Source organism: Taudactylus pleione, unplaced genomic scaffold (genome assembly GCF_031769625.1).
Source record: "Taudactylus pleione unplaced genomic scaffold, aTauple2 ptg000434l, whole genome shotgun sequence".
Classification (NCBI taxonomy): Eukaryota; Metazoa; Chordata; class Amphibia; order Anura; family Myobatrachidae; genus Taudactylus; species Taudactylus pleione.
In genome coordinates this window covers 3,756,175-3,780,341 of record NW_028284836.1, presented here as the reverse complement: position 1 = coordinate 3,780,341, position 24,167 = coordinate 3,756,175, and the positions used below count along the sequence as shown (strand labels likewise).

At 48.7% G+C, this 24,167-nt stretch overlaps 1 protein-coding gene across 1 annotated transcript in view; it reads left to right on the top strand.

Moving 5' to 3' along the window:
- Window positions 1-3,865: 3,865 nt before the first annotated feature.
- Window positions 3,866-24,167, top strand: part of LOC148505929 (serine/threonine-protein kinase 35-like) — a 37,161-nt gene continuing 16,859 nt past the window's right edge. Inside the window, exons 1-2 of the mRNA XM_088447529.1 lie at window positions 3,866-4,504; window positions 19,348-19,564. Coding sequence (XP_088303655.1) covers window positions 3,953-4,504; window positions 19,348-19,564 — 769 coding nt within the window. The 5' untranslated portion in view covers window positions 3,866-3,952. The remainder of the gene's footprint in view (window positions 4,505-19,347; window positions 19,565-24,167) is intronic.

Sequence of the window (24,167 nt, the reverse complement as noted above, 5' to 3'; positions counted from 1 at the left end):
TAGAAATTGCTAACCTTCCGGTACGCAGTGAGAGCTCAAGCTGCGTATGCCATTGCAAAGGCTAATTTATGCACGCCCCTGCAACGGCGTTCAGACACATGGACATGCCTGCGTTTCGCTGCCCCCGTCAACACCCCAAAACGGTCATTTCCTGTTAATCACTCTGGGATAGGTCTGTGTGGACACTGCGATCGCAGTGGTGCCTTCGCGCACTGAGATCCATACGCAGAACGCAACAATCGGCCATCCGCATGCGTAATCGCAGTTGTGATCAGTAATGAACCAGGCTCATAAACTCCTCCAACCTGTCATTCCAAGAGTTATGGGACCGATTCAGATCCACATGCAAATGCCATCGCAGCTGCAATATTTCACAGATGGCAATTGCGAAAATATGCTAATGAATCACCCGCCATACAGTGCTCACAGACGCCCACTGACAGGATCTCACATCCGCTGCTCGCGCACAAAACCGGAAATCTCAAAGCATTGAATGCAGATTCGGCGGCCAACAGCTTTCTGAGAAGTGCTGGGTACACACTGGCTGACATATCGGCCGCTCAATTGAAGGGCCGATATATAGTGTGTGGGAGTCGACCAGTGTGTACAGACGATATGTCTGTGAACATCGTTCAAAGACATATCGCTTTGGCAGATATATCTGCACAACGTTCTGTGTGTACAGTCTGTGAGGCGACCACCCGTATGCTTGGTGCATAGGCCGCTGGGGAGGGGGCACAACGCGACTTCCGACCAGTGGGCCCCCCAGCCAGGTGGCAGTGATGGTTGTTCAATGTGTATGAACAACCATAGTCTGCAGATAAGTTATCTTTTAGTTGTGTACCCAGCTTAAGTTTAAGCTACTTCAGACACAGCGGGTATTTAGATACACAGAGGGCTCTCTTGCTGAAAACAAGGAGGCAGTGGCTAATTTTTGGACGCTCTGAAAACAGTATTTAAACGGTCAGACCTGCCTGCGTTTCTACAACAACCCTCCGTTACGTCCCACCAAACGCTGACTGCTTGTCACTCACTTACCAAGTGATTCCTCTGTGTGTGCATGATCGCAAAATAATCACTGCGCGTGCAATGTGGCTTTCATACATGCGCAATGGCTAACAATCGCTCAAACTGCGTAAATATCGGCATTGCATGCGTGTCTGAATCGGGCCCTATGTTAGCCACTTCTTGAGCGAGCGGGGAGGCTCACAGCTGCAAACAGCACTTCCCTCCAACCACAAATAACAACTATGCATCTTATATATAATTTGTCTGTTTGCCTGTCTGTCCGTTTATGCATTCAGACACCCTTTTACCGACTGGGATGAAACCAACGCGAAGTGGTCTAGTAGGATCCAGGACAGGTTTTAGGGGGGTTAGAGTCCCGTTCAGACCCCCCTTGATGTATGCTGGGCAGAACTTTGACCCGGGGAGCCTGTTCTGAGCCTTCCACTGGATGGATTTGGATGAAAACTTCACAGAGTGGTAACATTGGATCATAGAATCCATACTATGGGGTTAAGATCCCATTTGCACCTCCCATTGGTGTACGCTGGGTAAAACTTTGACCGAGGGAGCCTGTGCCTTCCACTGCATGCATTTGGACGACTTCACATAATAAAACTTAATAACTTGAAGATTTAAACCTGGGCAACGCCGGGTACTTCAGTTAGTTATTAATAATATACCAACATAACACTGAATCAGCACTATGTTAATATATTATCAACAATCAATGTATATCTCCACTACTTGTAACTAGAACCACTATTTGCAGTCTTATTTGAAGACATTCAGCTCCCTCCTTCCGGGAGGGAGCTGAATGTCTGCGCACAGCGGGGGGCATGGCCGGGTAATGATGCCGCATTGGGGCCAAGGCTGTGCGATTGTGTGATTGTGGCCCCACCCCACAATGACAGGGGGTTTCTAGTTTTCTCTGGCCAAATCTGGAGGGCAGGCGAGCCTGTTTGCAGTACATAACCACAGTTATCAGCTACCACACAGCAAGCACAATGCATCAGCGAGCCGGCACAGCTTCCCCCCCACAGATGCACCACACATCGCAGCCGACCCACTCCAAGGTCACATCCCGGGATTGGAACTCAAGTGCTACAAAAAAATCACAACTTGCACAGTCAGCGTCTGATTCAGACCTGGTCGCTAAGCTGCGATCGCTCGCTAGGGGTGATTATCGCACATCTGCGCATGTGTGTGCACTATAGTACGCATGCATGAACCATTCATTGTGGCCGGGAATCGTGCGCTCGTAGTACACAGACTAGATGCTACTTTGAGTGACAGATTGCACCATTTGTTGGTGGTGACAGGGGAAGGTGCTTGTAAACGGGGGAGTGGATGTGCGAATGCAGGCGTGTCTGAGCGTCAAAACAGAGTTTAATGGGTGTGCAATTAACAAAGTAGCATCAGTGAATACGTCACTTGGTTGTATTTTTGCCTCAACTGATCGCAGTGCTTGCGGTGGGGTAGGGGCTACCTCAAGTGCTGCATGCAGCTCTGATGGGCCTCGATGTTCCCGATTAATCACACACTTCCTGGAGATGACGTGTGCTAAGAGAGAATGGTGGGCGGCTTTACACTGCCCATGCCCATCTTGACATAGAGGGCGTACTTATGCCAGACAGTGATTCACAGGATTTGCAAACCTGGACCCTTTTTGGAGCGAACGAGCGGGTCTGAATCAGGCCCTCAGTCTGATTGAGAGTCCCAGCAGTCTGCATTCCCAAAAGAGCCATGCGCCAAGACACTGTCTCAAGCCACTCCACTGAGCTGGATCACGTGGCTCGACTTAAGCTGGCCACACACTAGACTGACTTTCATCCAACCAGCCAACTAGTTGATTGGTTGGAATGAAAATCTGGTAACGGATGGGAGTAAATGATGATGAGCAATTTGCTCCTAAATACCAGAAAACAGATGAAAATGGTCGATCATTGTTAAATGTTTGATCAAAACAACAGTTTTTAGTCTATTTTCCGTCATTTGGGAGCAAATTGCTGATTGTCATTTGCTTTCATCCCTTACCAGATTTTCATTCCAACCAATCAACTAGTTGGATGGTTGGATGTAAGTTGGTCTAGTGTGTGCCAGCTTTAGGGCCTGATTCAGGCCCGCTCGCGAGCGCATAGCAAGCGGGTCGATGGTCGGCCAGTGCGAACGTGCGAGCCCCAGAGTGAGTGAGAACTTCACTTGCTCTGGGACTCGCTATAAAACGGGGTGGCTGTCGATGTTGATCAACAGCTTGCCCCGTTTAGTAGGATGGGGAGGGGGGGTGGCTGGACAAGCGGAGGTGTTCCCGAAGGAACGCCTGCCGTTTGTGGGCAGCCCTACTGACATCATTCGTGATGTCAGTAGTGAACTTCCTGCTCTATTACAGCAGGAAGTTCACTCAGGCTTGCGGGAACAGAGACCCTACCACAAGGGTCTCGTCGCAAGCCCGATGGTCGCGATAATCGCCAGGCCGCTCGCAAAAGCTGTGGGTGGTCACCCACAGCTACGCGAGCGGCCTGGAGGCGGATTTTTTAAAAAAAAATAAAAAATCTGCCCTGATTCAGAGGAAGCACTCGCAAATAGCGAGCACCTCTGAATCAGGCCCTTAGTTCAGTGTCACGCTTTGCCTATCGCTAGTCTACTGCGCTGCCTGAGAGTAGTGTGCCATTGCAGGCGTTCCCAAAGTACATCGCAGTTAATTAAACCCATATAGCATACTGTAGCTCATCCTGTGGCACTTGCATTATAAACACATTTTACATCCGTTTAATAATGAGATTACAGTCAGACTTCGCGTTTTGAGCCGTTAAGTGGGCGTGGCTAACACAACCATCGCGTTTGCGTCGGGCGTTTCTTTTTCCCGCCCAAACGGTTTTGGTTCGCCGTCACGCAGTGATGTCTGACTTGAGGTAAACATTCCCTCGCATCACTCCAGGGAGGGAGCATGGACAACAAGACCGGCAAATACCGCCTCCTCCGAGAGCTGGGACGGGGCAGCTACGGCGTGGTGTACGAGGCGGTGGGCACCGGCCTGCGGGTGGCGGTGAAGAGGACCCGCTGCGCCGAGCCGGAGACGCTGGAGATGGCCCTGCAGGAGCTCTGGGCCCTGCGGAGCGTGAGGAGCCAGCACCAGAACGTGATCCGGATGGAGGAGTGCCTGCTGCAGAGCGGACACGGCCCGGGATCCGTCCAGCCCGTCTACCCCCGGCGCCTCAGCGACCGCCACCTGCTGCTGGTGGAGAGCTGCCTGAAGGGCCGGCGCCGGGCCTGCGCGGAGGTGGAGGCCGCCTCCCTGTGGTTCATCACCGAGTACTGCGACGGCGGGAACCTCAACGACTTTCTGCTGTCCCGGGCCCCGGAGCCCTGGTTGCACCGGCTCTGTATGCTGCAAATGGCCGCCGCCCTCTCCTTCCTGCACCGCAACCAGATCGTGCACCGCGACCTCAAGCCCGAGAACGTGCTGGTGTCACACGGGCCCTCGGGACCCGAGCTCAAGGTGAGGCGGGGGCCAGGCGTGGTGATGGCCTCCACCTCTGGGGCTGTCTGGCCTCTTGTGTGTAATGGCAGTAGCTTGCTGCAGGGGGACTACAAATACCAGCGTGCATCCACAACAGCTGAAGCTATTCACAGTATAATCCAGTCCATCTCCAATCACCAGCTGGGACCCTTCTAGTGTTACATCCATCACCTGCAAAGGGGATAATTCAATTAATCACAAAGGGGGGCGAGTTGCTGTTGCTTTGGCATAAAAACGCTGGCGACAGCATGTCACCCACCACCTTCACCTTTCCTTGCGGCCTGTACTCAGAATTTTGTACGAAGGTTAACGGGGCTGCCTAAAATCAACTGGTCCAGAGCTACTGCCTACCATCCAGCATGACCCATTCCACCAGGTATAAAATGATCTGCTCCTGGACTTCCCACCTAATTTATGATTGTAGTCACCTGTGTTGAACTAGTTAATTGATGAGACAGGTGTTTTTAACACAGGTGGCTGCAATCATAAATTAGGTGGGAAGTCCAGGAGCGCAAGATTTTGTACTTGGTGGAACGGGTCATGTTGGAGGGTCTGCTACCGTAGGGATGGACTTCGGAAGCTGATGGTTACCAACCATCGATGTTTCAGACTTGGTGTTAGTACTTTTTTTTTTCCATCGAAAAGCAGGAATTTGGTTGCCAGAAATCGGATTCTGCTTTTCGATGCCCATCCGATAGCTGCCTGTGGGGGGAGCACACACCGCAGCGGGAGCGCATGGCATCTGTTCACAGTATTAGGGGAGCCTGGGGACAGCCTAGCATCTTGGAGAGTGCTGGTCATGCCCCCACAGTGACTTGAACGGGGGGGTGCAGCGAGGCTCTGCCCCCTTTACATCCCTAAGTGCTATGACTGCTTCTCCAAATGAGTACAAGGGCAAAATGCATGCTATAGCGCTACAGGCAGTGAGGGTCTCAAGTTTCTAAAAATGAACGGTCCCATAGGACACACTGTCACTGACCTGTGTTCACCGCAGTAGCCAATAACTTTTCAGTATCTCCCCAACCAATCACAGCAGGCAGTGTTTCCTCATCCAGTTGCCGCCCAATCCCTGCTGATAGCCCACTCTGCCTCCAGTATGCCCTCCAGCTTCAAGTTCCTGTCTGGCTGCTGGCATTTGCACCCCTCCTCCCATTGTGCTGACTCTCGGGCCACAGACTTTCCAGCATGACTGCCTCTCCCTGCAGTCCTTGGGACATCACTCAGAAGTAAGCAGGCTAACTCACTCCTTGCCCCCCAGTACTGCCTTAGCTGCTATCTTTATCCCCATCCCTACACCCAGCACTGCCTGCTGCTAACCCCCTCCTTGCCCCAAGTACTGCCCTAGCTGCTATCTACCTTTACCCCCAGTACTGCCTGCCCTTAAACCCCAGCATTTTTCCAACTGCTGTCTGCACTTACCCCCTTCCTGCCCCCAGCTCTACCCCAACCTTTCACTGGCTTTAATCCCAGCTGCTGCTTGCCCTTAACCCTCTATACCCCAAATGCTACCTACCCCCTGCCCAAGCTGCCACCTGACCCCATTACTGTCCCAATTGTTGCCTGCCCTCATCCCCCATAATATGTGATGGGACCCAGACACTTGGAGTAGGACTCAAAACTTTTAGTGAGGGGGCCCAACATTTTTTCATCAGCGTGATCACTAGCACAGTATAACTAATGAGATGGTAATACTATAAAATTATTGCAATGCGATGGCTAGTTGCCATTGAATCACTGGATTTGATGTTGGAAGCCCGACAATCATTCGATGCTGGGCTTCTGATGTCCATTTCTAATCGGAAGCCAATGGTTAGCAACCATCAATGTTCCTGATTCAATGGAAATACTTTTTCCATCAAGTTACAGGTATTCGATGGTTGTCAGCCAATCAATTCTGCTTTCCAATGCTCATCCAATGACTGGCTCCTATGCAGCTGTGGACACCCAGAAGTGGTGTCTGCAGCTCGAATGCTACTAACCATCACATCACAAGCAATCACATTGTGTGTTTTGATGCCGGACTTCCAATATCCATTCCTAGGCGAGTCAGAAAAATTGAGCAATGATGTATGTGCCGTCATTACCTTAATGTTAGTTGCATAATATTCCTACATGGAGGAGGGTAATTGCAGTGGTGGCCATTTGCGCTGGAATGCTACCCGCGTCATTCAATTAAATCTCCCAGAATTGGCTCCTAAATTGTTAGTTTTAGTTTGCAGCTCCATTGGAGTCAGTGTTAAAATGTGATATAGCGTCTATTGTATGTACCATATTGGTGCACAATATATCATGCATAATAGAATTGGTGGCCAAGGGGTTGACTCAATAGCAAGCGGTGCCTGCAATTTAGTTTACTCATATGCTGCACTTAGAGTTTGTATTTTTGCACATAATGGGTCTGCAAACTAGGGGTGTGCACCGGCCACTTTTTGTGTTTTGGTTTTGGATCTGGATCTTTCTTCGTGTTTTGGATCTGGATTGGTTTTGCCAAAACCACCCTTCTGTGTTTTGTGTTTTGGATCTGTATTTTTTTGAAAAAAAAGCATAAAAACAGCTAAAATCACAGAATTTGTAGGTTTTTCTGCTCCTATGCTATTATTAACCTTAACCTTAATTTCCACTCATTTCCAGTCTATTCTGAACACCTCACAATAGTGTTTTTATGTCCAAAAGGTTGCACCGAGGTAGCTGGATGACTATGCTAAGCGACACGAGTGGGCGGCACAAACACGTGACCCATCTAGGCGTGAAACTGCAGTGGCAGGCAGGATGGCAGTTTGAAAAACTAGGCCCCAAACTGTACATAATGCAAAGAAAAAAAAGAGGTGCAAGATGGAATTGTCCTTGGGCCCTCCCACTCACCCTTATGTTGTATAAACAGGACATGCACACTTTAACAAACCAATCATTTCAGCGCCAGGGTCTGCCACACAACTGTGGCTGAAATGATTGGTTCGTTTGGGCCCCCACAAAACAAGCTGGCAATTAATGTGTCCCTGCACAAACTGGCTCTACGGAGGCAAGATGTCATCCTCATCCACCGATTCCTCACCCTCTTCAGTGTGTACATCCTCATCCTCACAAAGTATTAACTCGTCCCCACTTGAATCCACCACCACAGGTCCCTCTGTACCTTCTGGAGGCTGGTCTCCCTGGAAGAGCTGATAATTCATTTTGATGAACATCATCTTCTCCACATTCTGTGGAAGCAACCTCCTACGCCTTTCGCTGACAATTTTCCCGGCTGCACTAAACGCTCTTTCGGAGTACACACTGGAGGGGGGGCAACTCAGGTAAAATAGAGCCAGCTTGTACAGGGGCCTCCAAATTGCCTCTTTTTCCTGCCAGTACAGGTATGGACTGTCTGACATGCCTACTTGGATACTGTCACCGATGTAATCCTCCACCATTCTGTCAATGGTGACAGTATCATATGCAGTGACAGTAGACATGTCAGAAATTGTTGCCAGGTCCTTCAGTCCGGACCAGATGTCCAAACTTGGTCCTGCCTGGCCTGCATCACCGCCAGCGGGTTGCTTAGGATACCTAAGTTTTTTCCTGGCAGCCCCAGTTGCGGGAGAAAATGAAGAAGGAGCCGTTGACGTGTCACGTTCCGCTTCAGCTGACAGTGTGTTCACCAGCAGGTCTTTGCACCTCTGCAGGCTTGTGTTGGCCGGAAAGAGAGACACCACATAGGCTTTAAACCTAGGATCGAGCACGGTGGCCAAAATGTAGTGGTCTGATTTCAACAGATTGACCACCCTGGAATCCTGGCAAAGCGAATGAAGGGCTTCATCCACAAGTCCCACATGCCGAGCGGAATCGCTCCGTCTTAGCTCCTCCTTCACTTTCTCCAGCTGCTTCTGCAAAAGCCTGATGAGGGGAATGACCTGACTCAAGCTGGCAGTGTCTGAACTGACTTCACGTGTGGGAAGTTCGAAGGGCTGGAGAACCTTGCACAACACGGAAATCATTCTCCACTGCGCTTGAGTCAGGTGCATACCCCCTCCTTTGCCTATGTCATAGGTGGATGTATAGGCTTGTATGGCCTTTTGCTGCTCCTCCATCCTCTGAAGCATATAGAGGGTTGAGTTTCACCGCGTCACAACCTCTTGCTTCAGGTGATGGCGGGGCAGGTTCAAGAGTGTTTGCTGGCGCTCCAGTCTTCGGCACGCAGTCGCTGAATGGCGAAAATGGCCAGAAATTTTTCAGGCCACCCAAAGCGTCTCCTGCACGCCCCTGTCGCTTTTCAGAAAATTCTGCACCACCAAGTTTATTGTGTGAGCAAAACATGGGACGTGCTGGAATTTGCCCAGATGTAATGCCCGCACAATATTGGTGGCGTTGTCAGATATCACAAATCCCCAGGAGAGTCTAAGTGGGGTAAGCCACTGGGCGATGATTTCCCTCAGTTTCTCTAAGAGGTTGTCGGCGGTGTGCCTCTTACTGAAACCGGTGATACACAGCGTAGCCTGCCTTGTAACGAGCTGGCGTTTCTGAGATGCTGCTACTGGTGACGCTGCTGCTGTTGCTGTGTAAGGTGATACATCTACCCAGTGGGCTGTCACAGTCATATAGTCCTTAGTCTGCCCTGGTCCACGTGTCCGTGGTTAAGTGGACATTGTGTACAACGGCATTTTTCAGGACACTGAGGACACTTTTTCTGACGTTTCTGTACAGTCTCGGTATCGCCTGCCTAGTGAAGTGGAATCTAGACAGGATTTGGAACCGGGGGACACACTACCTCCATCAATTGTCTAAATCCCACTGCACTAATGGCGGATACCGGGCGCACGTCTAACACCAACATAGCAGTCAAGGCCTCAGTTATACGTTTTGCTTCAGGGTGACTGCTGTCGTACTTCATCCTCGCTAAGGACTGTTGGAGCGTCAATTGTTTAGTAAAAGTAGTGGTGTTCCTACTTCCTCTCTGGGATGATGAACGATTCCCAGCAGTAGTAGGCGTAGCAATGCAGGATCCTCCAGAGGAATCCCGGATAGGAGAGTCAGTCATGCCAGTGACATGGCCTGCAGGACTACTTCCGATCCTGACTAAGGAGGAAATTGACGAGGAGGGAGTTGACGGTGTGGTTTGCAGGCGCTTGGATACAACAGGACAACGGGATTTAGGTGTCCCTGGACTGCTTACGGTCTTGGCCAAAGTTTCTGAACTTGACAGTAACTAACTTTTTATGAACGCGCTGCAGGTGCCGTATAAGGGAGGATGTTCCTAGGTGGTTGACGTCCCTACCCCTACTTATTTCACCTTTACATATGGCAAGACAGTTGTCCGGATTTGGATAGAAATATTGCCAGACCAAAGAGGTGGAATGTTTGGTCTTCTGCCCAGGCATGACCGTGATGGGCTTTTTCATCCCACGGACAACTGTCTCCCCCGGAGCCCGATTTAAACAAACCACATCACCATCAGAATCCTCCTCGCCAACTTCCTCCTCAGCGCCAGCTACACCAGTATCCTCATCCTGTTGTACTTCAACAGTAACATCTTCAATTTGCATATCAGCAAGTGGACTGTGGGTGCTCCTTTCAGCACTTGCAGGGGGCGTGCAAATGGTGGAAAGAGCCACCTCTTCCCGTCCAGTGCTGGGAAGGTCCGGCATCGCAACCACCACCACACTTGGACTCTCCTTGGGGATTTGTGATATCTTCTTAGAAAGCACAGTTCTTCGCTGTGCTTTTGCCAGCTTAACTCTTTTGATTTTTTTAGTGGGAGGAGGGCTTCCATCGTCATGTGAAGCTGAACCACTAGTCATGAACATACTAGGGATCGACCTTAGCCGTTCCTTGCCACTCCGTATCGTAAATGGCATATTGGCAAGTTTACGTTTCTCTTCAGATGATTTAAATGTTTTTTTCAAGGTCATTTTCCTGAACTTTGTCATTTGGGATTGTATGTGCCCTCTACTATGACATTGGGCATCGGCCTTGGCAGACGACGTTGATGGCATGTTATCGTCTATGTCATGACTAGTGGCAGCAGCTTCAGCACTAGGAGGAAGTGGTTCTTGATCTTTCTCTATTTTTTTTTTATCGGAGAAAGTTTGGTCCTCCATTTATGTTATATCGATTTGATATATACGTGCGGCTAAACACAGAAAATATTTTTTTATTTTTGCTGGAGAGTAGTGCACTTTGTGGGTTACACCAGCCTTTAAGAAATGAGCCAGCCGGCTCTTTACTTATGGGACACAGGCGCACGCTTGGCGCTGCTCCTTTGTTGATGCACGTGCGGCTACTGCGCACACAATTCACAAACACAAAATAATTATTTTTTTGGACTGGAGTGTACTTTCGGGGGTTACAGCACCCTTTAACGGTCAAGCCAGCCTGCCCTTTACTTATGACACAGGCGCACGCTTGGCACTACTTTGTTGATGCACATGCGGCTACTGCACACACAATTCACAAAAACAGAAAATATATTATTTTTTTAGCACTTGGGGGGAGCACCCCTGATGGACAGAGCACCCCCTGGACAACACTACAGCACCCCTTTAGGACTGGGACACTGCACAGGACTTTGGAGTGGACACAGCCCCTATGGAGAACTGACTGCACAACACAGTCCAGCCAGCCCCTATGGACTTTGAAGTAGTGGACACAGCCCCTATTAACAACAGCAGCACAACACAGCCAGCCCCTATGGACTTTGAAGTAGTGGACAACAGCAGCACTACACTACACAGCCCTAACTCCCACCCTCCCTCTTCACTGTCCACAGCCGAGTGAGAAAATGGCGCCGACGCGGGTACCTTATATAGGATCCAAAACCCGCGAGACTCGGAAGGTGGGATGATGACGTTTTGCCTCGATTTCAGATCCGAGTCCGACTCGGATCGGGGGGGTTCGGATTTCAGAAATCCGAACCCGCTCACCCCTACTGCAAACAATAATGCACAATTTCAGGGTGATTTGCTGTTGCTGACTTTGTAAACTGAATTGACCACTAAGCATCACTGGTGCCTTCCCTACCATATTGTGTAGAGTGTTATGTGATCTTTGTCTTGCGTTAGTGCGTTCTACCCAGAGCTGGATGAGGACATGGGGTACTTAAAACAGGGGGGCCCGTATGGTATATAATTAAGAGCAAACTTCATCAGGGTCCATAGGCTCCACAGGAAGACCTTAGGGTGTAGGTTATGGGTACCAATCTGGGCACCATGCAGTTCAGCTCCCAGGATGCATTGGTCCACTCTCCCTATACCCCGAGCCAGAGGCACCTCAGTTTCGTTGGTGCCCGGCCAGAGTCTGGTCACCATTTTGCAGGGGTGCTATTCAACAGCCCCTAAAGCTTATTTTGTTTATTTTACTTTTACAAAAGACTAGAACGTGCAGCAGCAGACACTGCGACTGTGTAGTTGAGTATAGTGCCGTTTTGCAGCGTCTTTTCCGCATTGTATGTGACTTGTGCTAGCGCTATCTGTGTCTTTTTCAATCTGTCAGCTTATGGCTATACCCTTTCCCTCATTCTGCCCTAATACAGGTGTTGTTAGGGAAGCTCATACCTGACCATACACATATATCCAGAGGATCAGGTGCTACTTGTCGGCCATATTAGGGATGCGGCTGCATATATCGGTGAGGCCGCTCTGGATGCTAGTTTACTGACATCCAGGGTCTCGGCCGCGTCCGTGTCTGCTTGCTGTTCCCTGTGGTTATGCTATTGGAGCGCAGATGCTGATTCTAAGAAAGGCCTGGAGGCCTTACCCTATAATGGGGAGATTTTGTTTGGTCCAGACATGGACAAGATTGTTGACACATTAGCCAAATCAAAATCTGCATTTCTTCCCTCAGTATCTGCTCCTGCAAAGTCTCGAAGCTCCTCCGTTAGGTCCTTTCATCCTCAAGGAAAAGCCAAAGGGCAGTCCTTTCCTCGGCAGTCCGCTGCCAAGAAAACTGCCAAGCCTAAGAAACAGACCTAGAGCACAAGATGCCCAGCCTCCAAACCGGAGGATAAACCTACAGCCTGACGGGGTGGGCCTCCCTCTGGGGGACCCCAGAGTGGGAGACCGACTTCAGTTCACTCAGTGCTGGTGTCAAACCACCAAGAATGCTTGGGTAAGAGAAGTGGTCTCAGGGATACACCCTCTCATTCTTTCGAAGGTCTCCCCACCAGTTTTTCTGCACATTCCCTCATTCAGACAAACCAAGGCCTTGCAGATCCATAAAGTCCTTGCTGCAAGCAGGGGTAATTGTACCAGTTCCACTATCTCAACGAGGAACTGGTTATTCTACTTTCTGGTTCAGAAACCGAATGGGTCTCATCCGCCTAACCTCAAATCTCTGAACAAGTTCCTCAGAGTACCCAGGTTCAGGATGGAACCTTACGCTCCATCATACTGGCTCTGGAACCAGGGGATTACATGGTATCGCTGGACATTCAGGATGCATACCTACATGTTCCCATAACTTTCTCACCAGCGTTATCTGCAGTTTGCTATACTGCAACAATACTTACAGTTTTGGGCGCTGCCCTTTGGCTTATCCACGGTTCCAAGGGTGTTTACCAAAATTGTGGCTGTCATGGCAGCCCACCTGCGGAGTCAGGGTATCCGGCTCCTACCATATCTGGACGACCTCCTCTTGTTGGCGAGTTCTCCAGAAGTACTTCACCACCTGATGGTTGCTTGTCTACAAGCACACGGGTGGTTTAATTAATTGGAAAAAGTCCTCCCTAATGCCCTCACAGAGGATGGTATATTTGGGAGCCCTTCTGGACTCTCTACAGCAAAGAATCTTTCTAACTCCAGAAAATATCTCCACGCTGCAGCTGCGAGTATGCAGATGTCTCCGCAGTCGCTGGGTGTCAGTCCACTCGGCGATGCAGGTTCTGGGATCCATGGTGCCCACATTTGACATGGTGGAATATACCACGTTCCATTCCAGGCCCCTGCAGGGGCTGACGCCCTCCAGGTGGAACGGATTACCCCACCGGATCAAGGCTCAGACGATGGTACTCTCTCCTGAGGTACATCTGTCTTGGTGACTATTGACGTCTCATCTAACCAGGGGTCGCCCCTTTTGGATCCTGGACTGGATACTCCTAACAGATGCCAGTCTTCAGGGATGGGGCGCAGTGACCGCGCCACGCTCCTTTCAGGCACGGTGGACAACAGTAGAGGCATCCCTGCCAATCAACATATTGGAACTTCGGGCTGTGTACATGGCCCTCATGATGGGAAGGCACATTCTTCACAGAAAGCCTGTGCAGGTTCAGTCCGATAACGCCACCACAGTGGCGTACATCAACCATCAAGAAGGCACTCTTAGGCAGCAATGCAGTGTTCATTCCTGGAGTTCTCAGTTGGGAAGCAGGCTTCCTCAGCTGACACGAATTGCATCCAGGGGAATGGTCTCTTCACAAGAGGTGTTTTCAACTCCTAGTGTGCAATTGGGGTCTCCCAGAGGTGGACATCATGGCCTCCCGACACAATCACAAGTTACCATGTACGGGTCCAGAACAAGAGATGCAGAAGCAAGCCTGGTGGATGCTCTGTCAGTGAAATGGACCTCCTGGTTTGCGGTCTTATTTCCTCCAGTCTCTGCTTCCTCGAGTTTTTCGGAAGTTCAAGCAAGACGGAGGCACTGTCCTACTGGTGGCTAGGTCCAGATGTCATTGTTACTCAGATCTTCTGAGTGTCTCCATCGACACTCCGTTTCTGCTCCTTAACTCCAGACCTGTTGTTTCAGGGTCCTTGCCTTGACCTGGATCGTCTACCTATGACGGCGTGGCTCTTAAGACATCCCTCCTAAGGTCCAAGGGATTCTCTAGCTCGGTCATCAATATGATGCTTAGAGCGTGTAAACCTGCCTCCGCCAGGATCTACCAGAGTGTGGGATACATATTTCCAGTGGTCTCATACAAGAGATTATGACCCGCCAGTTGTTTTGAATTTCCAGAATACTGGCATTTCTTCAAGCTTGATTGGACCTCAGCCTACTCCTGGCCTCATTGAAAGTGTATGTCTCTGCACTGTCAGTGTGGTTCCAGCATAGAATTGTTCCGCTTCTGGATATCCACACCTTCCTCCAGGGTGTCCTCCGGATTCAACCTCCCTTTGTCCCACCAGTGGCTCCTTGGGATTTTGCAGTAGTTCTTCGGGCCCTCCAGGGTCCACCCATTTGAATCACTAGATTCAGTGGATCTTAAGTGGTTAACAGCTAAGACTCGTTTTCTTCTGGCTATTGCTTCTGCCAGGAGGATTTCAGAATTGGGTGCGCTCTTCTGTCCTCCTTTTCTGATATCTCCAGGACAGAGCGGTGCTTCGTACTCGCCCTCAGTTCATTTTCTAGGGTTGTTTCTAGCTTCCATATTAATCAGGAAATTATAATGCCGGCCTTTTTCTATCACCAGACTTCTCGGTAGATTCTCAGGATTTATGTGGACTGTACCAGTTCTCTTCGGAAATCAGACTCCTTGTTTGTGCTCTATGGATTTCACAAGAAGGGATGGGCAGCTGATAAACTAACATTGGCTAGATGGCTTCGTATGACTATCTCAGAAGCTTACACGCAGGCAGGCCTACATGTTCCGACTTCTGTTAAGGCTCATTCTACTCAGTCTATGGGTCCCTCGTGGGTGCCTCGGCTGTTCAGCTTTGTAAAGCTTCCACGTGGTCCTCTGTCCAGACCTTTCTAAGGTTCTATGCATTTGATACCTTTGCCTCTCGGGATGCTTCTTTTGGGCGCCAGATTCTCCTCTCAGCGCAGGAGCGTCCCCACCCTTAAAAGGACTGCTTTGGGACATCCCCAAGGTCTCCCTGTGGAGACTATGGACCCTGAAGAAGAAAATGAGTTATGGTAAGAACTTTCCTTTTGTTAACTTTCTTCGAAGTCCATAGGGCCCCCCCCCCTGACGCACCTGGCTTCATATGGGCTATCGTACTGGTCACCAGTTTCCCGTCCCCCCCTGGGAGTGTGATTCTTGAGTGCTCCAGTCTTCTCTTATCCTCCTCCGACCTTTTGGCTTTTTACCAACTGAGGTTCCTCTGGCTCAGGGGTGGGGTATAGGAAGAGTGGATCCAATGCATCCTGGGAGCTGAGCGCTTTAACTGTGTGGTGCCCGGATTGTTTCCCATCATACAACCCAAGGTCTCCCTTTGGACCCTATGGACTTCGAAGAAAGAGAGTTAAAGGTAAGTTCTTACCATAACTCTCATTTTTCCTTTAAACTCTGCATACCGATACCCTGTCAGTCTACTAGTGTTCCGCAAAAGCACTTGCACCATGGGAAGTTCTGCAGATGAGCATGCACAGCCAGAGACAGATTAAGCTCTAACTGAGCTCCAGGTAAAATCTTGGCAAGGAACCTCCCACCCATTTAGTCCGTGAACAAATACTTTTGCTAGAAAATTGCTCCCATTCCAACCACATATAAAAAGTTTATATATTAGTGGAATCATATTTCTGCTTAATGCGTTTTTTGGGATCATTTGGAATTATATCACTCTGCCCCCACAATGTCTGTCTTTAAAACTTACAGATATGATCATTAATTTAAAAACCTAAAATTTTTATCATCTTGGTTCTTTAGAAGGGAGTAATTGAAGCATTTACTGAGCTCCAATAAGGGCTCAGTGCACTTCCTGGTACTCTGCCCCATTGGTCTGAGGCTGACCAGCTGGAAGGTCTGTGGTTCCCATCCTGTTGCTATTCTGCACTGTAGGGCCGGTGCAATCTTACCACTCCATGGCTGCACTGGTGATATGGGCACCCCATCCGTATAGCAACAGCACGCCACATGTGAGTAAGGGAGAGGAAGAGTTGTGACTCTCGCCAGACGGCTGCTTACAAACTTAAATAGGGATGATCCAGCCCTGCCCCTTCACCCTTGCTCCCAGAGTTCTTTATTCCACTTTAAAAATGAAAAAATAAAATATTTGAAATGCCACAAAGCGGCATGTGGCAAGTAAGTTTAGCATAAGTGTTTATCTCCTGATAAACACAGCTCTTGATTTTGTCAGTACAGTATATTGTGTTGGTAAAAAGCGCTATATTTGAAAAAACACATGAAGCTTGCCTTAAGGTGCCCATACACTGTACGATAAAGCAGCCGATTCGACAGATTGATACGATATCGATGCTATATCGTACCGTGTATGGGCATGATATTGGATACCTCCATATTTTAATGCAGGTTCAGTTGATCTGTAGCGCTATGGGGGGTGGGTGCTTGCATATTGAGCGGTCGGCCACCCAATCACACCGTGTGGGGACTGCCTGATATGTCAGTCATCGGATCCCCCGTCAGGTATGGCAGTTTATTTGCCATTTTCTTATGAAAATGTGGAATGAGCCAGGGAACTGCCACCTTTTAGCAAACGGCGGGAGTATAGGGGCTCACCCCTAGCTGGGAAATGTGCTGTTCCCCAGCTGGAATCTAATCACAAGCTACTTACATTTCCACTAATGCAATCCAAGCTACTATATTTCTTCCCTGCTAACTTAATTGATTTGCCTGGTTTTTGCCCCCATGGTCTTGGCTAGCAGAGCGTGTTCCTTTGCACCACCAATGACCTGTGGGCAAATATTTACATTTGGGAATAAGGGCATATAGAGCTAAAGAACTAAAATAAGATCTGGAGAATATTTGAGGGTTTTGTGTAATAGATATTCTCCTTGCACTATACTACATAGGAGCATGACAACCGTGCTGTGCAAAGCTGAGTGGCAACAGTTTTTTGGGGTTTTTTTCTTAGTGACCTAAGAATTCAATGCAACCACAATGTGGAAACGCACTGTTGCTGTGATCAGGAACTGTTCTACTATCTGGTGACTATTGACTTGTACGTGGTCTCTTGTGATACTTTATGTAAAACTATTTGCTGGACTTTTTTAATGGTGGCTAAGAAAATGTGGGTTTGGTATGTTAGGACGTTTATATCCAAGTGCATCAAGTAGATGCTCATCTACACTGTAGACAAGTCATTGGACACTGACCGCAAATGGATCAATGAGATTTTATTGACTTCAATACTTTGTAGGTCCACCACGTGCAGTGATTTCTGCGGACACCCTTCTTGGCAAACTGTCCACAAGTTCCTGGACAACAGCATGTGGTTTTGCAATTCCAACTTAAGTACAGTGACCAGCTAGAGTATGACACTGAAGAAGCTCGAGTCGGCCTAGAATACACCCGACTCTCCAGAGGTTCTCAATGAGGTTAAGATCTGGACACTGAGCTGGTGAGTCCATCCAGGTTACCGAACTTTCTGTATACCAGTCCAGCGTCGTTCCTGGAAACATGACAGGTGGCATTGTCGTCCTGATGAAAACATTTGTTGTTTCCATAGAACTGCCACAATGTATGGAGCACAGGGTTATCGAACATCTCTATACTTTTCAGAGTTAATGTGAGTGGACCCATGCCAAACCAGCTGAAACTGGGGGTGTCCAATCACCTATGTCTACATAGTGTACATATGATAGACATTTCTACCCAGATGACATGATAGAATGTTGATCTCACATCCCTGTGGTCCAGTAGTCGCTTATATTGTCTTGGCAATTCCAGTGTTGTCTTCCAGGTCCTGCCGGTTATGTGTTCAGCACTTTCAGCGGAAACGTCTGAGAAGGTTTTGGTAAAAGTTATTCCCCTATCTCTTATCTTCCTCCTAATACATAACCCTTCCAGTAGTGCCCAACCCTAACAATTTCACATGGCATTTCAGATAACTACATTGCATGTTGACATTCTGCGGATGTCTGTCGACATGGTGCTTTTACGACATGTTGAACCATGTCGTCATGGTCACTGTCAACCTTGTGTCCAAATCCTGTCAATGTAGATACAATAAACTGAGTTCTGACCTTTTGAAAAAGGCTGGTGCTATGGTGTTCTCATTCCTTATTGCACTGTCAGTATTACTGGGCAGTGGTTCAACTTTGTTTACAGTGCATTATATTGGAGCTAGTTTCCCATTTAGTCACAATGATTTTCCTTTTGTGCCTTGTTTCTGGGAGTTGGGTATGACTTGACGACTCGATCTGCATCATCTAGTGGTGGGGCAATGCATAAGACAATGCAATTTGTATCCATTACTGCTCTTTGCAGCGGTCTTCCAGGAGAATTACATGCTCTTATAAATTTGGGAAGCCTTTCCCTAATCCAAGAGTACAAGTAACCATGGCCATAACTTTAAATCCATTGGTGTTCTAAAAATATTACAAAGTCATGGCAATGCCTTCTCCAGATTTGACAATGTCTGTGACGTGTTGTGGCGATATTTGTAGGTTACCATTATTCTCTAGAATGTGCACTCCCTTGTATTGAATCCCACCCCTGCAAGTTGGTTTGTAATTCATTTTAGGTACTGTATATTCTAAAGAGAGTCCTAAGTTTTAAAGACAATAGTCTGTGGTTACAATTCGCTTAAAAGTGCCAACAATGTGCAGTTGAAACGGTGCAAAAACACTAGTAATGGGGGCACATCATCGCTTGATTAACCTCGTACCCCTCCCCCAATGATGTCCAGCAAAAGGAGAGCTGTTGCTCTACTGTAATTATCTGTGATCTGTGCAGCTGCCATACATTAAACATAATTTAGCTGTCCTGAATGTGTCTGGATAAAAATATTTATTAAATTCTTTATTCTTTAAACTATCAATGTAACCTCCGAAATTAGACCAATACAAATGTGTGCTATGTTAGAAGCATTGACTGATTGTTACACTGAAGTTTGGGTGCACAATTACGTAGTCGTAGCCCAAGGAGATCATTTCTTTTTTTGTCTTTTTTGATTGAACTGCTTGTACAGTTATTTTTAGTTGTCTATCCTACATCCTATTTTTCTGTTCTCCAGGTAGCAGATTTTGGCCTCAGTAAAGTCTGCCAAGGGAATGTAAATGTTAACCAGCATCGCTTCTCGTCAGCCTGTGGCTCGGATTTCTACATGGCGCCAGAGGTTTTTGAAGGGCGCTACACAGCAAAAGCAGATATCTTTTCCCTCGGAATTCTTTTTTGGGCTATGATTGAAATGGTTACCTTCAGGGATGCAGACACCAATAAAGAGCTCCTTGGTAAGTGGCTAAATATTTTTCAGGCAACCTACACATTCACATAAGTGTTCATTACACAATAGAACATTTTAATTTAGTTTTGTATTTTTATAAATGGCATGTTGCTACTGATTATTTCTTCTCCAGGGTCCACAGGATTACCATGGGGACAATGTGGTTGGAGTGATCTAGGCACCAAACAGTTAAGCTTTCAGCTCCCAGGATGCCTCTGGTACTCCTCCACATATACCCCACCAAAGGCATTCAGTTGCTCATTTGGTGCGGCAGGATTCAGACGCACCTTTGTAACGGTGGACTGCTCAGGTAGTCCCAAGCTTTCATTTTAGGTTTTATTTTATTTCTGTTTTTGAGTTGGCAGTTCTGAGCGTCTGTATTAAGATGCATGTACTGCGACTCCGTCTACCTCCGCCGGACCGCAACACCAGTTACATCTCTTGTGATTTCGGGGGGTAACGGCAGAGCTTGATATCAGCGATGCTGGGGCTCGGGTTGCAACCGGAGATGTCAGGTAAGGCGTTTCCTTGCTTACAGTAGTCCTTTCTAATGGTGCTGGAGACGCACCGGAAGCCGCTGTGGTGAGAGCCCGGGCCGTCCGCTCCCTCACTAGACCGCTGGGGGCCTTATCGTCTGATGCCGGGGATTGGCAGCAGAGGCTTCTGCTGCCATGAGGCCAGCATACCCAGCCAGTTGTTGCAGCTTAGGGGAGGTAGGCTCTCCCCCCGGCAGCTCAGACACAGATCAGTCAAAGTTCTTTCCGCGCCTGGGTCGCTCCTCCTACCCACATCATGCACATGAGATACTCGGTCCACTATTGGTGCTCTGCTGAAGCAGTTTGGGCTCGGGAGGTTTTGGGTCAGTCTCCCTGTATACCTCTCTCCCGGGTCACGTATTTGGTGCTCTATATCCTACCAAACCTTGTGTTTTAGTTGATACAGGGTCTATGGCAACTTAATTTCATATGCATTGTATGTGACTGTTTGCTAGCTGCTGTGTTGTTGCTGCCTTTAATAACGATCACTGTTATTCTTCAGGGTCCATAGGCTACATATGGGCTATTTTTCTGGTTACCAGTTTCCAGTCTTCTCTGTGAGTGTTTCTTGCGTGTTCCAGTTTTTCTTCTCTTATCCTACTCCGGGCCTTTGGCTTATTACCCCTGGCTCGGAGGCGGGATATAGGGAGATTGGTCCCAATGTATCCTGGGAGTTGAAAAGCTTTAACTGTGTGGTGCCCCGATTGGTTCATATCACACCCCAAGGTCTCCCTGTGGACCCTATGGACTTCGAAGAAAGAGTTAGCAAAGGTTACCATAACTCTAATTTTTCTCCTCATCCCTCTGTTGCAGGTGTGTACATCACATTACATTGATTTGTTACCTTTATAATTGATATGTCAAAAAGTAAAGGGAAACAGGAGGTGGAGGCCCTTGTGCTGGTTTCATGTAAATCCTGTTTGGTGGGGTTGACCCCTCAGGACACTATAAAGGATGGTTTGTGTGCTGTCTGTTATAAAGAACCACCTCACCAGTCCTCGCAGCCCTATGGGGCTGTAAACAATATCCGGGCTGCCGTAAAGTGTGGCCACTGCACCAGCGAAATCATCGCGGCTAATAGGATTGACCCCAGAGTATGGCTCAGTCGGCTGTTGCAAACAGGCTGGTAGTCACTAAGGCGCATAAGCGGGGGTTATCTGTTTATTTGTCTGCTCAGCATGTAGAGTCAGATGCATCATTGGAGGAATCAAATGATGCGTCGGGTTCTTCTCCAGGGTCTAGTTCGGGAGAGGAGGACTGTCCTTCTACAGTGGATGTTCCTCCTTTAGTGAGGGTGGTCAAATCAATCCTAAATATACAGGATGATGAACCAGTTCCTAGAAAGAAGGCTCCAGTGTTTAAACACCAGAAGGTGGTAAAAGCTGAGTTTCCTAAATCTGAGCAGCTCACTGAGCTGATGGAAGAGGCATGGAGTAACCCGGATAAACTGTACCATGTTCTGAAAAGATTAGCATCGTTAGCGTTCCCGCTAGGCTGTTTTAGTGGGGCGCGGCGCCCTGCCCTCCTTCTGGAGGGCAAAAAGCACCCTGCCCTCCAGGAGGAGGGCAAAAAGCGCCCTGCCCTAACAGCCTGCGGGAGCCGTTCTCACCCGCGGGACGCAGTGTCCCGCGGGTGGAGAAACATGCGGTGACCCGGTCACCGCCGGAGAATAGACACCGGGCGCATGCGCCAGGCATCTATTCTCCCTGTCTGCAGGGCTTGGGGGCTGCCTGGCGTGTCCGTCAGTGCCGGGCACGCCCCCAAGAGTGATGAAAAGGGGACACGTCTTCTAGACACGCCCCCTTTTCCGATGACCACGCCCCCCCTTCGGCACGGGCATGCCCTCTCTAGCTCCGGCGGGAGGCGGAGCTAGAGGGAACACTACATCGTTGTATCCTTTCCCAGCTTCTGAACGTAACAAGTGGGAAATCCATGATACTGTGGATGCTCATGTGACACATTTAGTCAAGAATGCTACGTTGCCTATTCTGTCAGCATCTTCCCTTAAAGATTCTACAGATAGAAAAATGTAAACATGTCTTAAAAGACGTATTTTCATCATTTGGAGCTGTTACTCGACCAGCTATGGCTGGGGCTTGGGTAGCCAAGGCTGTTGAAAAATGGACAGGGGCATTGGAAGAGACTCTACCAAATGCTACCAGAGAACAGCTGACCTAGATCTCCCACACATGGGAAGTGGCCTCCTATTTGGGAGAAGCCTCAATGGATGCGGGGCTCCTAGCTTCTAAGGCATCGGCAGCCTCAGTTGTGGTTCGTAGAGTCCTTTGGTTAAGATCCTGTAAAGCTCATACAGGGTCAAAGAAGGCTCTGGAATCCTTATATATTTTTGGGGAATATAGTTTTTGGAGCAAAATTAGATAAGATAATAGCTACTCTGGCGGCTTCAAAATCTGCAGGTTTGCCATCAACAGCTACATTGAAGTTTTAGGCAGTCTTTTCGGTCCTCAGGGACGAGCAAAAGGACAGTCTTCCTCCAGGCCATCATATCTGGACGACCTTCTGATATTGGCACAGTCTCCAGGTGATCTAAAACACCATCTTCAACTAACCATGGCCTGTCTAGACGCACGGCTGGATCACCAATTGGAAGAAATCCTTTTTCTCCAACACAGCGGATGGTACATGGGGGCATTTTTTTTTGTCAGGATTCTCGGGCAGAAAGGGATGTTATGCAATCAAAGAGTATACATCCTATCAGCGATGCGGGTCCTGGGGTCAATGATATCCACCTTCGACATGGTGGAATATGCTCAGTTCCATTCCAGGCCTCTGCAACGATTGATTCTCTCCCGGTGGAACGGACAGTTTCCTCTAATAAGGTTCCAGAGGATCCTTTTCACTTCAGAGGTTCGTCTGACTAGATGATCCTTTTGAAGCCACCACAAGAGAGAGGTCGCCCATTCTGGATTCCAAATTGGGTGCTTCTCACCACGGACGCCAGTCTTTGTGGATGGGGGGCAGTGACAGGTCATCACACCTTTCAGGGCAGATGGACAAATCAGGAAAGTCATCTGCCCATAAACATTTTGGAGCTTCGAGCAGTATATAAAGCACTCATCATGGCACAAGACCCACTCCAGAGCAGGCTGGTCCAGATCCAATCCGACAACGCGACCCCGGTAACCTATCTCAATCAGGGAGGCACGCGGAATCATGCAGCCATGAGGCGTTCTCTGCAATCTTCATTCTGGGAGTCCTCAATTGTGAAGCAGACTTCCTAAGTTGTTGGGAATACGCGCCAGAGAGTGGGCTCTCCACTAGGAGTTGAAAACCCCCTGGGTGAACAAACGGGGCCTACTAGACACAGACCTCATGGCATCACGTCACAACCACAAGGTCCCCAGGTAAGGAGTCCAGGGCCAGAGACCCCTCAGCCGCCTTAGTGGACGCACTGGCAGTCAATCGGACTTAAACTGGCATATCTTTCCTCCAATTTCACTCCTCCAAAGGGTCCTCAGGAAATTCACATTGGAAGGCAGAACAGTAATACTAGTGGCTCCTGCTTGGCTCAGACATCATTGGTTCACTGACCTAAGGAATCTATCCATAGACATTCCGTTTCCTCTTCCTCTATGGCCGGATCAGTTAGCACATGGTCTCTGCCTACATCCGGACTTACCCCGTCTGTCTTTGATAGCATGGCTGTTGAGTCTTCCATCTAAAGAGCCATGGGTTTCTCCAGCTCTGTGATTCAAACGATGCTTAGGGCACGAAAACTTCCCTCTGACTGCATCTATTACAGCGTTTGGCAGTCTTTTTTTGGTAAATGGTGTTCTCACAGAAAGTATGACCCTAAGGTTTTCAGTGTTTCCCGGGCACTTTCTTTTCTCCAGGCTGGATTAGACCATGGTGTCCGCCTGGCTACCCCGAGAGTGCAGGTTTCTGCACTCAGTCTGGTTCCAAAGAAGGATTGCTTCTTTGCCAGATGTTAGAATTTTTTGGGGGGGGATTCTCCGAGTTCAGCCACCTTTTTGTCCTACTGGTAGCACCGTGAGATTTGTCTGGTTCGCAAAAAGTTACAAGCTGCCCCATGTGAACCTCTGGACCCTGTAA